General features: G+C 42.3%; 1 protein-coding gene across 1 annotated transcript in view; it reads right to left on the bottom strand.

The window, feature by feature from the left end:
* Positions 1–23226, bottom strand: part of myo16 (myosin XVI) — a 773985-nt gene that overhangs the window by 120189 nt on the left and 630570 nt on the right. Inside the window, exons 25-27 of the mRNA XM_067986709.1 lie at positions 14262–14440; positions 2123–2203; positions 1493–1698 (exon numbers count right to left, since the gene is read on the bottom strand). Of these exons, the coding sequence (XP_067842810.1) occupies positions 1493–1698; positions 2123–2203; positions 14262–14440 (466 nt within the window). The remainder of the gene's footprint in view (positions 1–1492; positions 1699–2122; positions 2204–14261; positions 14441–23226) is intronic.

Raw genomic sequence — 23226 nt, 5'->3', positions numbered from 1 at the left:
TTTCAGGTTGGCAGACTGTGACTAGTGGGGTACTACAGGGATACTAGTGGGGTACTACAGGGATCGGTGCTTGGGCCCCAGCTATTCACAATCTATATCAATGATTTGGATGGAGGGGACCAAATGTGATATTTCCAAGTTTGCTGATGACACAAAACTAGGTGGGAATATGAGTTGTGAGGAGGATGCAAAGAGGCTTCAAGGGGATATAGACAGGCTAAGTGAATGGGCAAGAACATGGCAGATGAAATATAATGTGGAAAAATGTGAAGTTATCCACTTTGGTAGGAAAAAAAATGCAGAGCATTTTTTAAATGGTGAGCGAGTGGGAAATGTTAATGTTCAAAGGGACCTGGGTGTCCTCGTACATGGGAACATAACATGAAAACTGAAAACTAACATGCAGGTGCAGCAAGCAATTAGGAAGGCAAATGGTATGTTGGCCTTTATTACAAGAGGATTTGAGTACAGGAATAAAGATGTCTTACTGCAATTATATAGGGTCTTGGTGAGACTGCACCTGGAGTATTGTGTACAATTATGGTCTCCTTACCTAAGAAAGAATATACTTGCCATAGAGGGAGTGCAACGAAGGTTCACCCGACTGATTCCTGGGATGGCGGGATTGTCGTAGGAGGAGAGATTGAGTAGACTGGGCTGTATTGTCTAGAGTTTAGAAGAATGAGAGGTGATCTCATTGAAACATACAAAATTCTTACAGGGCTTGACAGGGTAGATGCAAGGAGGCTGTTTCCCCTGGCTGGGGAGTCTAGAACCAGGGGTCACAGTCTCAGAATAAGGGGTAGGCCATTTAGGACTGAGCTGAGAAGAAATTTCTTCACTTAGAGGGTGGTGAATCTTTGGAATTCTCTACTCCAGAGGGCTGTGGAGGCTCAGTCATTGAGTACATTCAAAACAGAGATCGATAAATTTCTAGATATCAAGGGATATGGGAATGGTGCAGGAAAATGGTGTTGAGGTAGAAGATCTGCCATGATCTTGTTGAATGACGGACCAGACTTGAGGGGCCGGATGGCCTACTCTTGCTCCTATTCCTTATGTTCTTATGTTTCCTGCCCGCCATATTAAGGAATTAGGAAGCCGAATAGCGCCTGAAAAACGTACGCTACACAGCCCAATTTCTAGGCCCACGTCAGCACATGATCGCCTCATCCTTTTAGGCAGGAAGACATGCACTCTATCAGACTACAAATCAGGTTATAAACCAACAGATAAATTTTTTGAGCATTAAACAGGTAAATGAACAGTACAGAATATAATCAGCGGGTTTACAGTAAATGCCGACTTCATTATTCTCCTTGGGAGTCAAAACAACAAAGGAACATCCCCAGGGCTAATTCTCAACATAAACCAATCCTTGTCAGTACTACAAGTAGAAAATAGAAACAGGAATAAGTTGTAAGCTCTGGGCATGGCTGTGCTTCAGAACGTTAATAACTTTTGATCCTTGGTTAGTTAACAGTTAACCTACCTTGCAAGAAAGTCACTGAAAGATAGTCGTACAGGGTATCCATGGCGGATCATCTTCACCATCTCCAAAACACCAATGTACTGTAGTTGAGCTGATACATAGAAGTTGTCAAACATGTCTGCCTGCTTGGACGTGTTGGGCTTGATGCAGTGTACAAAGTGAGGAGATGAATTCTGGAGCTTTCCCATTACATCACTAATTGAACTCTACAGAGAAGAGAAATCCAGTAAAGATTTAGTATTCCTTCTATTTTTAGGTATCGTAAAAGAATTATTTTTGAGTAAACATCTCATTATTCATCTTTGCGAATAGCAATATGAAGTTCCATTTATAGTATTTGCTTTAGAGAGAAAGCTAATTTGCTCTCCTGCTATGTTCTCAAACAAGTAACTACATAGCCACTGTTCATGATGAAAAACTCACAGAAACCTGAGTTGTATGTTCAGAAATGACAATTATCTTGTTCTATTCTTGGTTACTTACATTAATTATCAGTTGATGCAGTTGACGGAAATCTTTCTGTATTCATGAAACTTAGGGTGTATTTCAGATGCACAATGTTTCGTACAATGTTTAGCAGTAACTGTACCAGGCATTTAAGATTGCTATTAGCTGCTCCTAAATACTTACCCGGAGCTGAGCAGCCAGGGTTACAGGCCCACCACGTTCCAGATGCTGGAGGAATGTTGTTGCTCTCTTCTTTTTCAGGAACTTAGAGAAAGGAAAAACAATACAATTGTAACTAACATGGGTTAGTTAGTCAGATGGACAATTCAGTTACTTAAGGTCTTCTTTTTGCTATATTGAGAAATAGTGCAATTCACCTAGATATTTCACACACTGTATAGGTGAACTATTGAAAAATCCCTTAGCATCACAACATGTCTCCTATAATTTTAGCTGTATTATCCTATGTTCAGAGAGCAGGCCACTGTTTAGATAGAAACAGGAGGACTGGTTTTCAGAGTGTGAGTTATGGTTGGTGTGCTATGCCTGCAGAGAAAGCGTGAGCATAAAGCCCAGAGTTTCCTTCCATTCATTTTAACCATTGGAAAATCAGGGGCAACCAGCGATTTTCTGATATGCATGACCTGCATGCAAGAGTCCTTGCTGGCAGCGTAAATGCAGAAAATTACCACCAGGCTGTGAAAAAAAGGGCTTCTTCCTCAGCACTTTTCTCAGCTAACTTTATCCCCTCTCCTCTTTTCCTGAAGGCATCCACTCCTTGCTGGGGTACAATTCCATAGTTGCTGGGAATATTCCATTACTTTGCCCAAGTGGCTATTTACATTATGTTACATCAAGTCTATAGCACAGAAACAGGCCATTCAGCCCAATTGTTCTATGGTAGCATTTGTGCTCCACACGAGCCTCCTCCATCTCTACTTCAGTTATCCCTTTCAGCATACCCTATTTCTTTCTCCTTTGTGTGCTTATCTAGCTTCCCCTTAAATGCATCTATGCGATTTGTCTCAACTACTCCTTGTGGTAGTGAGTTCCACAATCTTACCGCTCATTGGGTAAACAAGTTTCTCCTGAATTCCCTACTGGATTTATTAGTGACTATCTCATATTTATGACCTCTAGTTTTGGACTCCCACACAAGTGGAAATATTTTTCTACGTCTACCCTATCAAACCCTTTCATTAAGTTAAAGAACTCTATCAGGTCACCACTCAGTCTTCTCATTTCTAGAGGAAAAAGCACCAGCCTGTTTAGACTTTCCTGATAAGTACATCTTCTCAGTTCTGGTATCATCCTTGTGAATCTTTTTTGCACCCTTTCCAATGCCTCTATATCCTTTTTATAATGTGGAGATGCCGGTGATGGACTGGGGTTGACAATTGTAAACAATTTTACAACACCAAGTTATAGTCCAACGATTTTTATTTGAAATCTACAAGCTTTCGGAGGCTTCCTCCTTCCTCAGGTAATTTTTATAATGTGGAGGCCAGAACTGCGCACAGTACTCCAAGTGTGGTCTAACCAAGTTTCTATACAAGTTTAACATAACTTCTCTGCTTTTCAATTCTATCCCTCAAGAAATGAACCCCAGTGCTTGGTTTGCCTTTTTTATGGTTTTATTAACCTGCATCGCTACTTTTAATGATTTGTGTATCTGTACCCCAAGATCCCTTTGCTCCACTACCCTACTTAGACTCTTATTATCCAAGCAATAGGTGGCCTCCATATTCTTCCTACCAAAATGCCCCATCTCACACTTATCTATATTGAAATTCATTTACCAATTACATGCCCATTCTACAAGTTTATTAATGTGCTCTTGCATTGTAACCTTTGTATTAACTACACCCCCCAATTTCGTGTCATCCGCAAATTTTGGAATTGTACTTCCAATTCCGGAGTCCAAATCGTTGTTGTAAACTGTGAACAACACTGTTTCCAGTACTGATCTCTGTGGAACACCACTTCCCACCTTTTGCCAGTCTAAGTAGCTACCCTTAACTGCTACTCTCTGTTTTCTGTTTTGTAGCCAGCTTGCTATCCATTCTGCTACCTGTCCCCGACTCCATATGCTCTGACCTTAGTCATGAGTCTACAATGCGGTACCTTATTGAAGGCCTTTTGAAAATCAAAATATATTACATCTACTACATTACCCTCGTCTACTCTTTCTGTTATTTCTTGAACTAATTCAATAAGGTTGGTCAAGCATGACTTTCCCTTCTGAAATCCATGCTGACTATTCTTTATTATATTTTAATTTTCCAGATATTTTCTATTTCATCTTTGAGTAAAGATGCCCATTATATTTCCTACCACCAACGTTAAGCTAACTGGTCTATAGTTCCCTGGGCTTGTTCTATCTCCCTTTTGAAATATAGGAATAACATTAGCTGTCTGTCAGTCCTTTGGCAATATTCCCTTTTTTAATGATTTTTTATATATACGTAATAGTGCCTCTGCTATCTCTTCCCTAACTTCATTTAATATGCGTGGATGCAATCCGTCCAGACCAGGGGTTTTATCCTCTCTAAGTTTGAGGATAAAACAAGTGCGGGGAGCTCATGGACAATTATGTCACTAAGATTGAGACCATCCATTCAGCTGCCTTTGCTGCTTCCCTCCCTTCCCCTAGCCCTCCAAACCAAACTTCCCGTATGGATCCCCCCTGCCCTAGCCCCGAACTTGCATATTTCTCTAGTTTCTCAGGTTCCACATGTACGCTGACAACACCTAGCTCTACCTCACCACCACCTCCCTCGACCCCAACGATTTGTCACACTGCTTGTTTGTCTTCCAGTACTGGATGAGCAAAAATTTCCTACAACTAAATATTGGGAAGACCAAAGCAACTGTCTTCGGTCTCCGCGACAAACTCTGTTCCCCAGCTACCGACTTCATCCCTCTCCCTGGCCACTGTCTGAGGCTGAACCAGACCGTTCGCAACCCTTGGAGCTCTATTTGACCCTGTGATGAGCTTTCAACCACATATCCGCTCCATCACCAAGACCGCCTATTTCCAACTCCATAACATCGCCCATCTCCGCTCCTGCCTCAGCTTATCTGCTGCTGAAACCCTCATCCATGCCTTTGTAACCTTCAGACTGGAATATTCCAATACTCTCCTGACTGGCTTCCCATCTTCCACCCTCCATAATTTTGAGTTCATCCAAAACTCTGCTGCCTGTATGCTAACTCGTACCAAGCCCCGTTCGCCCATCACCCCTGTGCTCACTGACCTACATTGGTTCCCAGTCTGGTAACGCCTCCATTTTAAAATTCTCATCCTTGTTTTCAAATCCCTCCATGGCCTCACCCCTCCCAATCTCTGTAACCTCCTTCAGCCCTATAACCCTCCGTGATCTCTGCGCTTCTCCAATTCTTGCCTCTTGTCCATCCCCGATTTTAATCACTCCAACATTGGCGGCTGCGCCATTAGCTTCCTAGGCCTAAACTCTGGAATTCCCTCCCTAAACCTCTTCGCATCTCTACCTCTCTCTTCTCCATTAAGACGTTCCTCGGAACCTACCTCTTTCTGTCCTAATATCTCCTTGGTGTCAATTTTTTTTTGACAATCGCTCCTGTGAAGTGCGTTGGGACGTTTTACTACGTTAAAGGTGCTATATAAATGCAAGTTGTTGTTGTCGTTGTTGATTAGCTTATCAATTATCTCCCCCCTTTCTATCTTAAATGTCTTTATACCTTTTGTGATCTCCTCTTCTAATGTCATACCCACCTTGTTAATCACCTTGGTAAATGCTGAGACAAACTAACTATTCAATATTTCTGCCATTGCGCTGTCATTACCTGTGAGTTTATCTTGTACATCCCTTAGTGGCCCTATCCCTATCCTGATTTTTCTTTTGTTATTTATTTGTTTGTAGAATACTTTACTATTTCTTTTTATACTCCTTGATAATTTAATTTTGGAGTTACTCTTTGCTTTCCTAATTGTCTTTTTGACATCCTCCCTAACCTCTTCACATTCCCTTTTGTCATTCTCTCCTTTATTGTCTATGTACTTAGAATATGCCTTTTTGTTGTTTCAATTTTACCCTTATCTCTTTATTCATCCATGTTGTTTCATTATTGGCTAGTTTGTTCTTGTTTTTGAAAGGAATATATTTCTCTGAACGCTATTGATCACCGTTCTAAATATTTCCCACTTCCCTTCCACTATTTGGTGGTCTGTAGAATATACCTAGTAAGGTGATCGATCCCTTCTTATCCTTTGTCTCAATCCATATGGATTTTGTTTCTATCTTAATATTACTTAAGTCCCATTTTTCTATTGTCACTATGTTGTCTCTAATTAGTACAGCTACTCCATCCCCCCCCCACCTTCTTCCTTCCCTATACTTTCTAAATACGTTATATCCTGCAATATTTAACTGCCAGTCCTGTTCCTTATGTAGCCATGTTTCAGTTGTCCCTACTACATCTGGCTCCTCACTATAAATTATTGTCTCTAGTTCCCTCGTATTGTTTTGGATGCTGTGCACATTGCTGTATGGGCAATTTAATTTGTTTTTAATAATTGTTCCCATCACTTTATTTTTAACAGTCATTTTGTACTCATGTTCTATGACTGTATTTGTTCCCTGACTGTTTGTTACCCTTGTCCCTTACCTTGATCTGACCTTTACTCTCATCACCTATTTTTTTTAATTTTTAGACTTGTAGGAACATGAGAACATAAGAAATAGGAGCAGGAGTAGGCAATACAGCCCCTCGAGTCTGCTCTGCCATTTAATAAGATCATGGCTGATCTTTGGCCTCAACTCCACTTTCCCACCCAATCCCCATATCCCTTGATTCCCCTAGAGTCCAAAAATTTATCTATCTCAGCCTTGAACATACTCAATGACTCAGCATCCACAGCCCTCTGGGGTAGAGGATAGCAAAGATTCACAACCCTCTTCATTTCAGTCTTAAATGACCGAGCCCTTATCCTGAGACAATGCCCCCTAGTTCTAGATTCGCCAATTAGGGGAAACAACCTCTCAGCATCTACCATGTCAAGCCCCCTCAGAATCTTATATGTTTCAATGAGATCACCTCCCATTCTTCTAAACTCCAGAGAGTATAAGCCCATTCTACTTAATCTCTCAACCAAGGAATCAATCTAGTGAACCTTCGTTGCACCGCCTCAAAGGCAAGTATATCCTTCTTTAGATATGATGTGGAGATGCCGGTGATGGACTGGGGTTGACAATTGTAAACAATTTTACAACACCAAGTTATAGTCCAACAAATTTATTTTAAATTCCACTTCTTTAGATAAAGAGACCAAATCTGTACACAGTACTCCAGATGTGGTCTCACCAAAGCCCTGTAAAGTTGTAGCAAGGCTCTTGTACTCCAACCTTCTTGCAATAAAGGCCAACATGCCATTTGCCTTCCTAATTGCTTGCGGTACCTGCATGCTAACTTTCTCTGTTTCTTGTACGGGGATACCCAGATCTCTCTGAACACCAACATGTAAGAATTTCTCACCATTTAAAAAATATTCTGCTTTTCTATTCTTCCCACCAAAGTGAATAACCTCACATTTCCCCACATCTGCCACCTTCGTGCCCACTCACTTAACCTGTCTATATCCCATTGCCGACTCTTTATACCATCCTCACAGCTTACTTTCCCTCCTAGATCTGTATCATCAACAAACTTGGAAACATTACACTCAGTACCATCATCTAAATGATTAATATAGGTTGTAAATAGCTGAGGCCCCAGCACTGATCCTTACGGCAGCCCACTAGTTATAGTCTGCCAACCTGAAAATGACTCGTTTATCCATACTCGCTGTTTTCTGTCCGTTAACCAATCCTTTATCCATGCTAATATATTACCCCCAACCTTATGAGCCCTTATCTGGAATAACAACCTTTTATGTGGCAACTTATCGAATGCCTTTTGGAAGTCCAAATATACTATATCCATTGGTTCCCCTTTATCTACCCTACTAGTTCCATCTTCAAAGAACTCTAATAAATTTGTTAAACATGATTTTCCTTTTATAAAACCATGTTGACTCTGCCTAATCATATTATGATTTTCTAAGTACCCTTTTACTACTTCCTTAATAATGGATTCCAGCATTTTCCCGATGACTGATGTCAGGCTAACTGGCCTGTAGTTCACTATTTTCTCTCTCCCTCCTTTCTTGAATAGTGGGATTACATTTGCTACCTTCCAATCCACTGGGACCGTTCTAGAATCTAGGGAACTTTGGAAGATCACAACCAATGCATCCATTATCTCTGCAGCCACCCCTTTTAGAGCCCTAGGATGTAGGCCATCAGGTCCAGGGGATTTGTGTTATTTTCTCTAGATCCCTCCCCCCATCTTATTAGTTTGAAGTCTGATTGACAGATCTATTTATCCTTTCTGCTAAGGGACTAGTCCCATTCTGGTTCAGGTGGAGCCCATCCCAGTGGTCCCATCTCACCAACCAGTGGAAACAATCTGTCATTATTTACTTCATAGTAACCTTTGATAATCTTGAAAAGCCCAGTCACCCATCAACCATCTCTGCTCCGGTGGGAAAAAAAAAACGAACAAGTCTCTCTTCATAACTGTAGCCGCTCATCCCTGGGAACATCTCAGTGAAAAAATGTTGCACATTTCCTATCGCTTTTATATCCTTCCTCTAATCCATTTAAAATCTTCCTTTTCCTAATCTTACTTCCAAAATACATTACTTCACATTTCCGTATTCAAACTCCATTTGCCCCCTATTGCCCATTCTGACTGATTATCTATGTCCAGTAATCTTTCACAGTCTTTGTAGCCATTTGCCATTCCTCCTAATTTGATGCTATCATAAAATCTCAATTGTTCCCCAATTCTTAAATCTAGATTATTTATTGATATAGTAAATCAGAACAGCCCCAACAAAGACGACTGTGAAAGACCCCTCACCTCATCTTACCAGTCTGAGAAACTTCCCTTTACCATAATGCTTTGCTTTCTTCACTCCAACTGTTCTCTGGCCCTGTGACTATATTCCCCTCAATGTGTCATTGTTTTTGCCATAAGTCTCATATGTGGTATCTTATCAAATGCTTTTTAAAAATCCTACCTGCTCATTTTCCCTTCTTCCAAGCTGATTTCTCCTTGCCTGCTTAATTGTTTTATCTCCTAGCTCATTTTTCTGCCGTCTTGTTCATTCTATCTCCTTAGGCCTATTTCAATCATTCCCATCTCAATGTATCTTCTTCTCTCCCACTCTTGATCATTCACAGTACAAAAATTGGCAGGAATAGGGGAAGCCAAACTCAGAACCAAAATCAGAAGCAAAGATCAAGCACAAACACTAGAAATTCTTACTGAGCAACTTGGACATTTGCAAGATTATCTAAATTAAACCCTGCTCCTCTATTGTCAGGCCTGTCAAGTTGATTACAGTGGGGCATAAGCAATAGCTTGCATGGAGTCACTAGGTTTCATTTGCTGTTTAACAGTGCTCACTGAGAATTGTTTTCATTCAGTCACCACTTCACTTCCAGTTTGCACTATGTTGGGAAAAAAGGCACAGCCAGTAGCTTGGGAAATTAATGATGAATTTGGAGGGCACTTCATTAAGTACATGCTTTATTCTTCAAACAAAATTAAATAAATGAAGATCTTCATCCAGGACCCCCCCAGAGAGAGACTAATTCAGGAATATTATACAGTATTCAATGTACTTTTGTGAATTTCTATTAAGAATTAAATTCCAATTAAATTCATCCTCTAAGGTTAATTTTGTTGATTAGAGAAATATCCAAATTTATTTTCTTTCTCATTTGGTTTGTCTTGGGCCCTATCCCATTGAGAAACATGCATACTGCAAGTATCCTCACCTACCAAACCATTTCCTGTCATCATGGTGCTTGCTTGATGGTGAGTAAGAAGATAATGTATGTAGCTAAAGTCACAGTAATAAATACATATGCTTGCTTCCTTCTCTAATTACCTAGTCCAGTGGAGGCAAAGAATCTTGATGCCTGCCATACATCCATTCCCACATTACAACAGTGACTTCACCACCGGCACACCGTGGCTCAGTGTGCACTGCAGCAACTTGCCAAGGCTTCTTCGACAGCACATCCCAAACCGTCGACCTCTACCACCTAGAAGGATAAGGGCAGCAGGCACGTGGGAACACCACCACCTGCACGTTCCCCTCCAAGTCACACACCATCCCGACTTGGAAATATATCACCGTTCCTTCACCGTCACTGGGTCAAAGTCCTGGAACTCCCTACCTAACAGCACTGTGGGAGAACCTTCACCACATGGACTGCAGCGGTTCAAGAAGGCGGCTCACCACCACCTTCTCAAGGGCAATTAGGGATGGGCAATAAATGCTGGCCTTGCCAGCGATACCCACATCCCATGAACAAATAAAAAAAAACTACACTTCAAAAGTACTTAATTGGCTGTAAAGCACTTTGGGACGTCCTGAGGTTTTGAAAGACGCTATATAAATCCAAGTCTATCTTTTTTTTTACTAGGCTGTATTTAGCATATCTATTAGTAGAACAGTGTATATATTTGGGTAGGGGAATGGAGCACCTGCCTTATATCTCGAAATGTGTTCTGAGTCAGAACAGTCTGGAATTCTATGTACCAACCACTGGAATTGCATCCTTATGAACACTTGACTAATAGGCCTCTGATGCAGGATCCCAAAGAAAATTTAATTAATTTTTACTAGAGCCGGTATAAAATGTTTTTTTAAAGTTTGACGTGGTTAATTTGTCTCCTTCGCTTTAGCTTTCATCCTAGGTCAGACTGGTAAACATGAAATTATTTAATACTTCTCATACAAAAATGGGTGAACCCACTGCAAGGTGGGTTATTATCAATTGTAATGATGTGCGTAAAATACTAAACCAAATCTAAAAACGTTAGGACACAATGGGGCCATTTTCTGAGTTTAGGCTGCCAGTAAGGAACCTTGTCTGCTGGCCACATATATCACAGGAATCATAGAAACATAGAAAATAGGAGCAAGAGTAGGTCATTCGGCCCTTCAAAATGATCATGGCTGATCGTCTAACGCAGTACCCTGTTCCTGCTTTTTCCCGATATCCCTTGATCCCTTTAGCATTAAGAAATATATCTATCTCCTTCTTGAATACATCTAATGACTTGGACTCCATTGCCTTCTGTGGTAGAGAATTCCACAAGTTCACCACCCTCTGAGTGAAGAAATTTCTCCTCATCTCGGTTCTAAATGGCATACCCCTCATCCTGAGACGGTGACCCCTGGTTCTGGACTCCCCAGCCATCAGGAACATCCTCCCTGCATCTAGTCTGTCTAGTCCTGTTAGAATTTTATATGTTTCGATGAGATCACCTCTCATTCTTCTAAACTCTAGTGAATATAGGCCTAGTCGACCCAATCTCTCCTCATATGTCAGTCCTGCCATCCCAGGAATCAGTCTGGTAAACCTTCATTGTACTCCCTCCATGGCAAGGACATCCTTCCTCAGATAAGGAGACCAAAACTGCACACAGTACTCCAGATGTGGTCTCACCAAGGCCCTGTATAACTGCAGTAAGACATCCCTGCTCCTGTACTCAAATCCTCTTGCAATGAAGGCCAACATACCATTCGCCTTCCTAACTGCTTGCTGCACCTGAATGCTCGCTTTCAGCGACTGGTGTACAAGGACACCCAGGTCTCGTTGCACCTCCTCTTTTCCCAGTCTATCACCATTCAGATAATAATCTGCCTTTCTGTTTTTACAACCAAAGTGGATAACCTCACATTTATCCACATTATACTGCATCTGCCATGTTCTTGCCCACTCACCCAACTTGTCTAAATCACATTGGAGCCTCTTTGCATCCTCCTCACAGCTCACATTCCACCCCAGCTTTGTGTCTTCTGCAAACTTGGAAATGTTACATCTAGTTCCCTCAACCAAATCATTGATATATATTATGAATAGCTGGGGCCCAAGCACTGATCCCTGCGGTACCCACTAGTCACTGCCTGCCACCCGGAAAAAGACCCGTTTATTCCTACTCTCTGTTTCCTGTCTGTCAACCAATTCTCAATCCTGACAGACTGCTGTTGATTTTCTGTTCATTAAGTTGGAATCAAAAACTCAGCAACTAAGCCAATCAGCTGTGAACCTATAAGGTATCCAGAGATTCACAGGATTGTACAAAAAAATCTGGGCTTTAGTGCTGTGTATAATTAACGTTCAGTAAATGTGCATTACTTTTATGGTAACGCTAATTTGCATGTTCATATAACAAGAGTACAGCTCCTGCTATGTAACTGAAGAAGAACAGAGAATTAGTTGAAGCAGAAAAAAGGAGCATATGACAGATGTCAGGTTGATCACACAAGTGAGAACCAGGCAGAATATAGAAAGTTCAGAGGGCAAGTGAAAAAGGAAATAAGAGGGGCAAAGAGAGAGTATGAGAATAGATTGGGGGCCAACATAAAAGGCAATCCAAAATTCTTCTATAGGCATGTAAACAGCAAATGGGTAGTTAGAGGAGGGGTGGGGCCGATTAGAGACCAAAAAGGAGATCTACTCATGGAGGCAGAGGGCATGGCTGAGGTACTAAATGAACTTTGCATTTGTCTTTACCAAGGAAGAAGATGCTGCCAGAGTCTCAGTAAAGGAAGATATAGTTGAGATACTGGATGGGCTAAAAATTGATAAAGAAGAGGTACTAGAAAGGCTAGCAGTACTTAAAGTAGATAAGTCATCCGGTCCAGATGGGATGCATCCCAGGTTGCTGAGGGAAGTAAGGGTGGAAATTGCGGAGGTACTGGCCATAATCTTCCAATCATCTTTAGATATGGGGATGGTGCCAGCGGACTGGAGAATTGCAAATGTTACACCCTTGTTCAAAAAAGGGTGTAAGGATAAACCCAGCAAGTAAAGGCCAGTCAGTTTAACCTCGACGGTGGAGAAACTTTTAGAAACGATAATCCGGTACAGAAATTAGCAGTCACTTGGAAACGTGTGGATTGATTAGGGAAAGCAAGCATGGATTTGTTAAAGGCAAATCGTGTTTAACTAACTTGATAGAGTTTTTTGATGAGGTAACAGAAAGGGTAAATGAGGGCAATGCAGTTGATGTGGTGAATATGGACTTTCAAAAAGCATTTGATAAAGTGCGGCATAATAGGCTTGTCATCAAGATTGAAGCTCATGGAATAAAAGGGACAGTAGCAATATGGATACAGAATTGGCTAAGTAACAGGAAGCAGAGAGTAGTGGTGAACGGTTGTTTTTTGGACTGGAGGGAGGTTCCCCAGGGGTCCTTGCTGGGACCATTGCTTTTCTTGATATATATTAATGATTGGACTTGAGTGTACAGGGCACAATTTCAAAATTTGCAGCTGACACAAAACTTGGAAGGGTAGTAAACAGTGAGGAGGATAATGATAGACTTCAAGAGGATATAGACAGGCTGGTGGAATGGGTGAAACGTGGCAGATGAAATTTAACGCAGAAAAATGCGAAGTGATACATTTTGGTAGGAAGAACAAGGAGAGGCAATATAAACTAGAGGGCACAACTCTAAAAGGGGTACAGGAACAGAGAGATCTGAGGGTATATGTGCACAAATCGTTGAAGATGGCGGGGCAGGTTGAGAAAGCGGTTAAAAAAGCATACGGGATCCTGGGCTTTATAAATAGAGGCGCAGAGTACAAAAGTATGGAAGTCATGATGAACCTTTATAAAACACTGGATCGGCCACAACTGGAGTATTGTGTCCAGCTCTGGGCACCGCACTTTAGGAAAGATGTGAAGGCCTTAGAGAGGGTGCAGAAGAGATTTACTAGAATAATTCTAGGGATGAGGACTTTAGTTATGTGGATAGACTCGTGAAGCTGGCGTTATTCTCCTTGGAACATGGAAGGTTGAGAGGAGATTTGATAGAGGTATTTAAAATCATGAAGGGTCGAGACAGATAAGATGGAGAGAAACTGTTCCCATTGGCGGAGAGGTCAAGAACCAGAGGACATAGATTTAAAGTGATTGGCAAAAGAACCAAAGGCAACATGAGGATAAACTTCTTTACACAGCGAGTGGTTAGGATCTGGAATGCACTGCTGGGGGGATGGTGGAGGCAGATTCAATCGTCTCTTTCAAAAGGGAACTGGATCAGTACTTGAAAGGAAAAAATTTGCAGGGCTACGTGGATAGGGCAGGGGAGTGGGACTAGCTGGATTGCTCTTGCACGGAACTGGCATGGACTCCGATGGGCTAAATGGCCTCCTTCCGTGCTGTAACCTTTCTACGTTTCTATGATTAGTTAAACGTTGACCCGCCAATACCTTGCTGTTAAGATCCAGAAACTTCTTTGGTCCTTTGGTTCGAGAAGTAGAAGACATATTCTGAGACAACAGCACAGCTTTGGATCCTCTAAGGCTCAGGTGATGATGTGGAGGAATAAGAGAACCAGTTTGGGTCAATTTTGCCTGAAAGAATTGGTGAATGACCACATTTTCACTGGCTGCAAATTCAATAAGAAAACAGAGTATTATTAATAATATGCTTCTAAAACCATTATAGCCATTTATATGGTGCATTTCCAGTTCCATGTCACTGATCACCCTGAAATGGCGATTTCCTTCAGAAATCAGCTCTGATTTCCATGAATAAGCTGAATTAACTGACTTTATCTTAAGATGGTTACAACAGGGATACCTTAACTGTGACCCGTGGGGTAAATCTTAATCCAGAACATCAAGATTCTGTTAGTATCATAAACATGAGAGAAATATAAATTAATGTGATTGATTTAAATTTTATATGTGGCCCTTAAAGTTTCCTGGGATGCACCTATGCAGCCCAGAAAGGCAAAAAGGTTAGAATTTTAGGGGGAAAAACATTTAAGTTCATTTACTGTGGTTCAGGATTCAGTATAATGGCTTATTCGTTTTCATCTTTTAAAGCTCTCAAGTTTGACAACATGCATAATTCTCAAATACAGGTACAGACCTAACAGTTTGAATTTAAACATATCCAGATACATCACATGGAAAATCTGTCTCCAAAACCTTAGTAAAGATTTTTCTATAGATCAATATTGTTTTAGAACATATAAAATAGCATGGAATGAGAAAACCCCAATTAGCCCAATCCTTCTAAGTATATGGTCTATGGATTATACTCAGAGGACATAGATTTAAAGTGATTGGCAAAAGAACCAAAGGCAACATGAGGATAAACTTCTTTACACAGCGAGTGGTTAGGATCTGGAATGCACTGCTGGGGGGATGGTGGAGGCAGATTCAATCGTCTCTTTCAAAAGGGAACTGGATCAGTACTTGAAAGGAAAAAATTTGCAGGGCTACGTGGATAGGGCAGGGGAGTGGGACTAGCTGGATTGCTCTTGCACGGAACTGGCATGGACTCCGATGGGCCTATATAGACCATATACAATTAGCTATCCAATGGATGATACCTAACCCATTCAGTCTCCTGATGGATGGAACAAACAGCAGGTAAAATGCAAGAAGAAAAAAAAGTTGTGTGAAATTTCTCACAAGCTCTGGAAAGCAATTCAGAAGATATTAAAGACATTCAACCTTGATCAGTTGCATAGATGACTCATCCATGTTTCCAACACATTCTGTATGGAAAATGTAATTATCTATGTTTATCCTTAACCTCCGACAAAAAATTTAAAAGAAAAAAACAGATGTTTTTTCCCAGAAGTCTATTCTGCACAGCTATATTCTGAATCTCTAGTTTATTTTCACAAAGATGAATATGAATGAAGGAGGCCACTCAGCCCATCTAACTCATCCTTCCATAGAAACCTACAATACCTCCATCATAGTATCTATTTCTGGTTCATTACTAAATTGACCACCACATGGTTCCTTGTTCAATATATACTATTTTAGGAAATTATCTTGAGTGTATTCAGTAAATCTAACCTTTTCTAATATATTCTCAATATTTTCTAAAAATCAAATATCTTGCCATATTCAGCTCCCAATCTTACTCAGGCTGCAGCAAGATTTTTTATTTTTGTTCTTGGGATGTGAGTGACACAAGGAAGCCAGAATTAATGTCCATTCCTAGTTTCCTTGAGGGGCATTAAGACTCAACCACATAGTATGGGACTGGAGTCACGTGAAGGCCAGACTGGGTAGAGGTAGCAGGTTCCCTTACCTGCAGTACATTAATTGGGTTTTATGATAATCCAGCAGCTTTCATAGTCGCTTTCCAGGCGACAAACCACAAATTAAATAATTTCTGAGATAAATCAATTTATGAAATCAATTTCATAACTTGCCATGGTGGAACATAAGCTCATAATCTCTGGATTGCTAGTCCAATACCTTAACCATTAGGCTACTAGGCCTTGTAATTATCACCACACAGCAACCCACTAATTTAGGTGTCAGCTGTGGCTCAGTGGTTAGCACTCTTGCCTCTAAGCCTGGAGTGGGCTCAAGTCCCACTCTAGAGACCGCAACATAAAATCTAAGCTGACACTCCAGTGCAATACTGAGGGGGTGCTGAACTGTTGGAGGTACTCTCTTTCAGATGAGACGTTAAACCGAGGCCCTGTCTGCCCTCAGAGGTGGACGTAAAATATCCCATGGCATTATTTTGAAGACGAGCAGAAGAGTTCTCCCCGATGTTCTGGCCAATATTTATCCCGCAACTAACATCACTAAATAGATTATCTGGCCATTTATCTCGTTGCTGTTTGTGGGACCTTGCTGTGTGCAATTGGCTGCCATGTTTCCTACATTGCAACAGTGACTACGCTTCAAAAGTACTTCATTGGCTGTAACATGCTTTGGGAAGCCCTGAGGTCGTGAAATGCACTATATAAATTCAAGTCTTATTTTCTTTCTTAACTGTGCTGGATTCACAAGAAAATCCTTTCCTTTTCTCGCCTTGGTTTAATTTTACAGTATCAGAATGTTTATTATATGGAACTTGATCCAAACTTGTGTTGGGGAAAATGACTAAGAACGCTATAATTGCTGAAATGAAAATGATAAAATTAGTACAACACCATATAAAGATGATTGCAAATATCACTTAGAAGTAACAGTATTCATTTGCAGTTAGCTGTTTGCATGCAACGGTTTTGGACTCAACTGAAGCAAGCTTTATTAGTTAAAAATAGAGGCTTTTATAAAATGATTATTCTTTGTGTTTTGCTAACTGTCTTCCTCCTTCATAAATGTAAATGTTTACACACAAAAAAAAATCAATCTGTACGTCACATGATACCTGCACTTGAATATCTGTTATTTTTGTTCTATAATAAAATAGCTACAGTAGGAAAATTGTGGTTCTCTATGTTTTACAAATTCACTGGCCTCGATATTAAACCCTCATGATGGGTGGGAGAAGGTTGGGGTTAAAAAGTAAAAATTGCGTAACCCGACCCCAACCCGTCGTGTATGCCACCATTTTTATGGCGGCGTATATCGGGGTGTCCGAGTATTCCAATATGGAAAAGTGGGTAGCTCATTAGCATACTTAAATTGGGGTCCTATAATGCAATTGGGAGCCTGAATTGAACTTAACTGGTGCAGCACTGGTCTCCTGAGGATCGGGAGAGTTACCAGGGAAACTGAGGCGAGATTGTTTGCCACTTTATCGGGGCGGTTAAAGGTCAGGAGACCCGATGTGAATAAAGGTTCAGTACTCACGGATCCTTTCTCAATTCCTTGTGGGATACAGTTTGGTACTTGGTGTGAGAATGTTATTTAGAGAACTTTGAGATGTTCAGTCAGAGAAATTCATGATGGGAGGTGTCATGGCTGCTCTCGATTGGACTGAAGAAGAGCATGAGGATCACCAGCAGAAAGGGCACGCTGTGGAGGGAGCTGCAGGTGGCCAGCAGAGAAGGGAGCAACAGAGGGGATAAGCTCACAGAAAGCCCTACCCACAGACTCAGCTTCCTTGATCTGTTAGAGGAGCAATACTTCCGAAGGCTGAGGTTTTCACGTCAGGTGGCTGCAGACATCTGCAGCTTCCAACAGAAAGACCTGCTCCCTGCTGCCTGCTGGATCTGGTGGCCACGCATTACTAGTGGCTGTGAAAGTAACCACCACCCTTAATTTCTTTGCATCCGGTTCCTTCCAGGTTGCCAGCGGAGACATAGCGAGGGTCTCGCAGTTGGCTACACATAAATGCATAAGGCAGGTGACGATGGATTGTTTTCCAGGGCTGGGAGGTATATAAGCTTCCCCTATGTTGACAATAGCCAGAATGAGCATTTCTGGCTGGCTTCCCACAGGTGCAGGGTGCCATCGACTGCACACATTTGACAATTTGAGCACTCCCAGATCAACCAGAAGCATTCATTAAATGCAAGGGATTTCATTCCATCAATGTTCAGCTGGTGTGCAACCACAAGAAAAGGCTCATGCAGGTCTGCCCCAGATTCCCTGGGCGTTGCCATGATGCTTTCATATTACGGCAGTCCAACATCCCCGACCTGTTCTGACCTGGAACGAACCTTAAAGGGTGGACGCTAGTTGACAAGGGATACGTCCTTCAAACTTGGCTGATGGCACCTCTGAGGAACCCCACCGATAAGCACCAGGAGCGATACAATGACAGCTATATGACAACGAGAAATGACATCGAGCAAGACATCGGCAAGCTCAATTTGCGCTTCAGATGCCTGGACAGATTTGGAGCCTCCCTTTAGTACTCATCAGCGAGGGTCTCGGGAATAATCGTAGTTTGCTATGTTCTGCACAACATAACGCAACAGCGATGACTAGAGGTGCAGGAGAAAGAAGCCACTCAGCACTCTTCATCTGATGAGGATTCCAATGGAGAGAAGGAAGATGGGACGCCCAACCCAAGATCAGCCAATCACTTTGCTGCTCGAGATGCCAGGAATGCCCTGATAGCTCAAAGGTTCAGTTAGTCACTCACATTGGACCAATCTCACGATAACATCCCCCCTCGCACAAACAGTCCTGAAACCATTCATCCACTGGTTCCACACCCACCAATTGATGTCAGTCAATTCATCTCTCCACCTTCAGTACCAAACAAATTAAATGCAGAATGGGCACTCTTCACTCAATAATGGGGCAGACAAGAAAGTGGTGTGAATTAATACATTTAATATGACACAGCAAAAGAATTTCAACAACAAATATAAAAAAAACACCCTTGGTGAACTATAAAGCCTGTCTATTCCTATCTTTGGCACTTCTACATGGTGCAATCCCTGTGGCTTCAGCAAAGGTAGAGGCAGGCTGCTCTGATCCCTGCTCTGACTTCTGAGGTGCTTGAAGCCGATGATCTCAGGGAGTTGGAGCCTGTGAGGGCCCTGCCACTGACTGCTCCACCAGCACCTATGCTGGGTTGGACTGAGCCAGCGGGAGCAGAGACAGCATGTCGACTACTGGTTGAGGAAGGGGCAACGGGTAAGATATGGCAATGCTTAGAGAAGAGTGCGTTCTTTCATTTCTCTTATCACCATCCTCCCTCCTCTGGGCCCCCTGCGGAAGAGCAGCTTGGAGGAGATCAGCGGTGCCTTGGAAGCCCACGGCTTAACTATCTGCCAGCATACGGTAGCCAGATGACATGTTGGTGGTCAGTGTTTGCAAGGGCATCGCTTGGGCCTATAAGGACTCATTTCTGCACCCTGATACAACTTCGAAGAGGAGGCCAGACTCTCTATAGAAAATTGTATCTTTGAATGGCCCTGCGACATCACTACACAAATGTTCAAGCTGGACTCTCCTCCATCCTCTGTGCCATTGTGAAGAGTGTACCTGGCAGGACTGCCAGTACCTCACAGAGTTGCCGCTGAGCTTCTAGCATTCTCCTTTTCATTGATGGTCCCCCGGGTTCAGCATCTCTGTCCAGCTGAGCAGAGCTTGGAGAGGACTGGGCCCTCAGACATGGACTTTCCACAGCTGTCCTTGTCACCTCTCTTTGCTCATGCTCACTTGTGCTGTTTCAATCACCAGGTGACATTGCACCTAACTGTCTTACAGGCCCTGCCGATGTGCTCTTTTCTGCGCTGGTGCCTGCATGTCTCTTGTGACGGTGGGCCCTCAGCAGGAGTGAACTCCTCTGAGGAGTCTTCATCCTCTCCGGCAGGGGCTCCTGTTCTTTGCGTGGTGGCCCTGGAGGAGAGAAGAGGATATGATTTAGTCATGGAACTTTACAAATGTTGAAAAGCAGATGATTAAAGTGCTGAAGTGAACTGAAGATGACTTTGTCTTGTAGGAGATGTGCGTCTGAAAGATTAATGCTGTCAGCCTGCTCCAATGCATTACCAATCTCACCACCTCCGATGCTTAGGGAGATGGATATGTCGCTAATCTCCAAAGCCTCCTCCTCCACCAGTTAAAACTCCACGATCTGTGGGGGTCTGCCTCCAGTCCTTACCCACTCCCTGGCATTCTGCGCTCTCTTCTCCTGCAAGGGTAGCACGGCAGACCTATGAGTGGCTCTGAGGCATGTGTGCATCCAATAGCTGCAGTGCACTCAATGAGTGTGTCAATCAGGCAGATACATCACGAGTAGCTTGCATTTGAGGAACATGTTGACGGTGCCGTTTGAGGTCATGTGCTGAGAATCAGGGGAGCTGAATGAGGTGGTTTCAGATTACATGAGGATTGGGTTGAGTGGCAGTGGTGGATGGAGGAAGGGAGAGGTGAGGATATGCATTTAAATGGAACAATGGGTACTGATGAAAGTGAAATGGGTGTGAGGAGTGCTGTGAATGGAGTACACTTGACGAGACAGAGTGAGAGGGGGTGCACTGCAGGATGTAGGTGAACCTTTAACTTTGCTCACCTTTCTTGACCCGGTTAGGTCATTGAAACATTTCTGGCACAAAATCCAGGACCTCACAGCGATGATCTTGCTAATCACCTCCTGTGCCACCTCAAGCCACACTTTCTTAGTGGTGGCAGCAGGTTTCTTTTACCCATTGGGTGGAAACAGGACCTCCCTTACTGCACCCAACAGAACATCCAGGGACGACTTGCCAAACCTGGGCGCAGCCTTTGCTCTTTCCAGACATATTAATGATTTTTTCCTTCAAACAGCACTGTTGCAATCTCTAAACATCCTCCTCCATTTTATCTATGAACTGGGCCTTTAAATAGTTGAGGTGCAATCGTGTCATGCAGATCCACTTCACGCCCGCTCACACACATTGGAGATCCAAAATCCAGAAGTAAAATGATAATGAGGCAATCGCGTTGAAATCGGATATTCCTACCCATCCCACAATGTTGCGCGTTCATTGCTTGCTATCGGACTCCTCCCCTCCGTTCCCGTCTCCGCGTCAATGTCGGGGCTATTGCATTCCATTGCAGGACCTTTATTTAGTGGGTTTGTTTTGTGTAGTACAATTTTAAGGGTTATTGTTTTTAAATTCTTGTTGTGAACTTTGTTTTGTATTTTGTACTTCCAGGCCAGCGTATTATGGAGTCCCCAAAAAGATTAAGTCACTTCCTTGATTAGCTCAGTAAAGTAGCAAGTAGTCCAACCATACAAACCAAGAAGTTCCCAGGTCCTTATTGGGTTGGTTGATCTCAGCTAGAGTCACAGTTAGGGATGAGAAACATGGACTCAGTTAGATAGGAGAAAATCAGCCAGTTTTCCCACATCTGATCATTATCTAGCAACTTGCAACTGGAAATGCATGTGGGGAGGCTAGGATCCTGTTTGAGTATTTAACCTACCTTAAGCAAATGGTTTGTTGAAACTCAGGGGCTGATTATTCCATTCTCCTTCACCTTCACTAAATGCCACTGTGAACCTGAAATGCACTTGTCACATTTTGGGAGTTTTTTGACCATTTTTCCACAGAAAGGATTTGATAAAAGTTGCTTTAAAATTTTAGATTTTTAAAGCAAAGTCTAGTCACACAAGTTGAAAGAAATTGGCACTGAGACAATAGGTGGCTAAGGAGCTAAACTTTGATGTAAATATTGAGCAACGTGTTAGCTTGTCTTGTTCCATTTTATTTGCAGTAATCCCCTCTCCCAAGCAATGGGTTTGTATCATTAGGAAAATTAGATAGCTTGATTACTATCTCTACTTCGAACTCATTTATTGCCAGTGTAAACCATAATGGGGCTGGCACTGATCCCTGAAGCACTTCTAATTTAAATTCTCCCCTTCTTCTCTAAGTATCCTCGCTACAAAGACGTAGGGCCGGTTGGTTAGACTATGCCGTTGTTTATTAAAAATACAACAAGTATCAAAGAATTGTTTTATGCAATGTATATAATCATGAAATACATTTAATATGTAACCAAATGTATTGTATTAATCATACATTTGTATTAAAATTTATTTTAGGTAACCACATTGATTCAGTGTATTACACTAGTTAGCTTGGACAATGTGTATTTAAACCCCAAAAGAAGAATCTAGCATGTCTGGAAAAATGCAAGCTACATTCCCCAAAATAGATAAGGGGAGCGTTAAATGTCTTGCCATTGTCCAGGACACGTTACTGTTATCAGCCTAATTGCCTCATCAAAGTTGATGAAGCTAAGTCTGGCCTCCTCAGCAAGTTGATAATGTTAAGTTGGCGCAGTCAGCCGGGATCTTTTCAGCAGGTTGATGAGGTTAAGTCTGGCCTCCTCATCAAATTGATGATGTTGTCAACATAGCACATGATCTTCAGCTAACAGTGCATAAAGATACAGCTCAAACAAAGGTTCAGGGTAGAGAAACCCCGATGGTGCAGACTAGATTGATCCGTCTGGAGGTAAATGCTGGCAGGAGCCTAACACCTGTGTAGTCTGAGACTAGATTTATCCGGCCGGATGTAAATGCTGGCAGGAGCCTAACACCTGTGTAGTCTGAAGAAGTCTAAAGAAAGTAGGATCCGCGGGATCCAAGGGGTAGGGGCTGAGAGGACAGCGAGGGGCGAGAGTCCAAGGCACGAACTCTACCCAACGTGGAAGTGGGAAATATATCTCCAGTTTCTATTCTATGAACTGCTGCTTAAATACTAAGTGTTTTAAACTGTTCTTTGCAATAAAGTACTTGCCACTGTAACCAATTGGTGTCAACTCGAATCTTTCAGAACTGGGAAGTAGCAGAGCAGGGGCTCCCTAAGAGGTCATAGACTGTATTCCTAATACCGTATTTTGCTCTGAAAATAACGGCGAGCCGAACGACGCTCACCGTTATTTCAGTGCAACTTGTGCAGCAACTTCCAGCGGCTGTACTTGCGCAGTTAAACATGGAAATCCAGAAATTGCAGCACCAGATGCCCTGCTCCTCCCTACGTTTCGCGGGAAGAAGATCTCCCCAGCT

This window comes from Heptranchias perlo, chromosome 6, assembly GCF_035084215.1.
Source record: "Heptranchias perlo isolate sHepPer1 chromosome 6, sHepPer1.hap1, whole genome shotgun sequence".
Lineage (NCBI taxonomy): Eukaryota > Metazoa > Chordata > Chondrichthyes > Hexanchiformes > Hexanchidae > Heptranchias > Heptranchias perlo.
The sequence above is the reverse complement of the archived record's forward strand: the minus strand, read 5'-3'. Positions and strand labels throughout refer to the sequence as shown.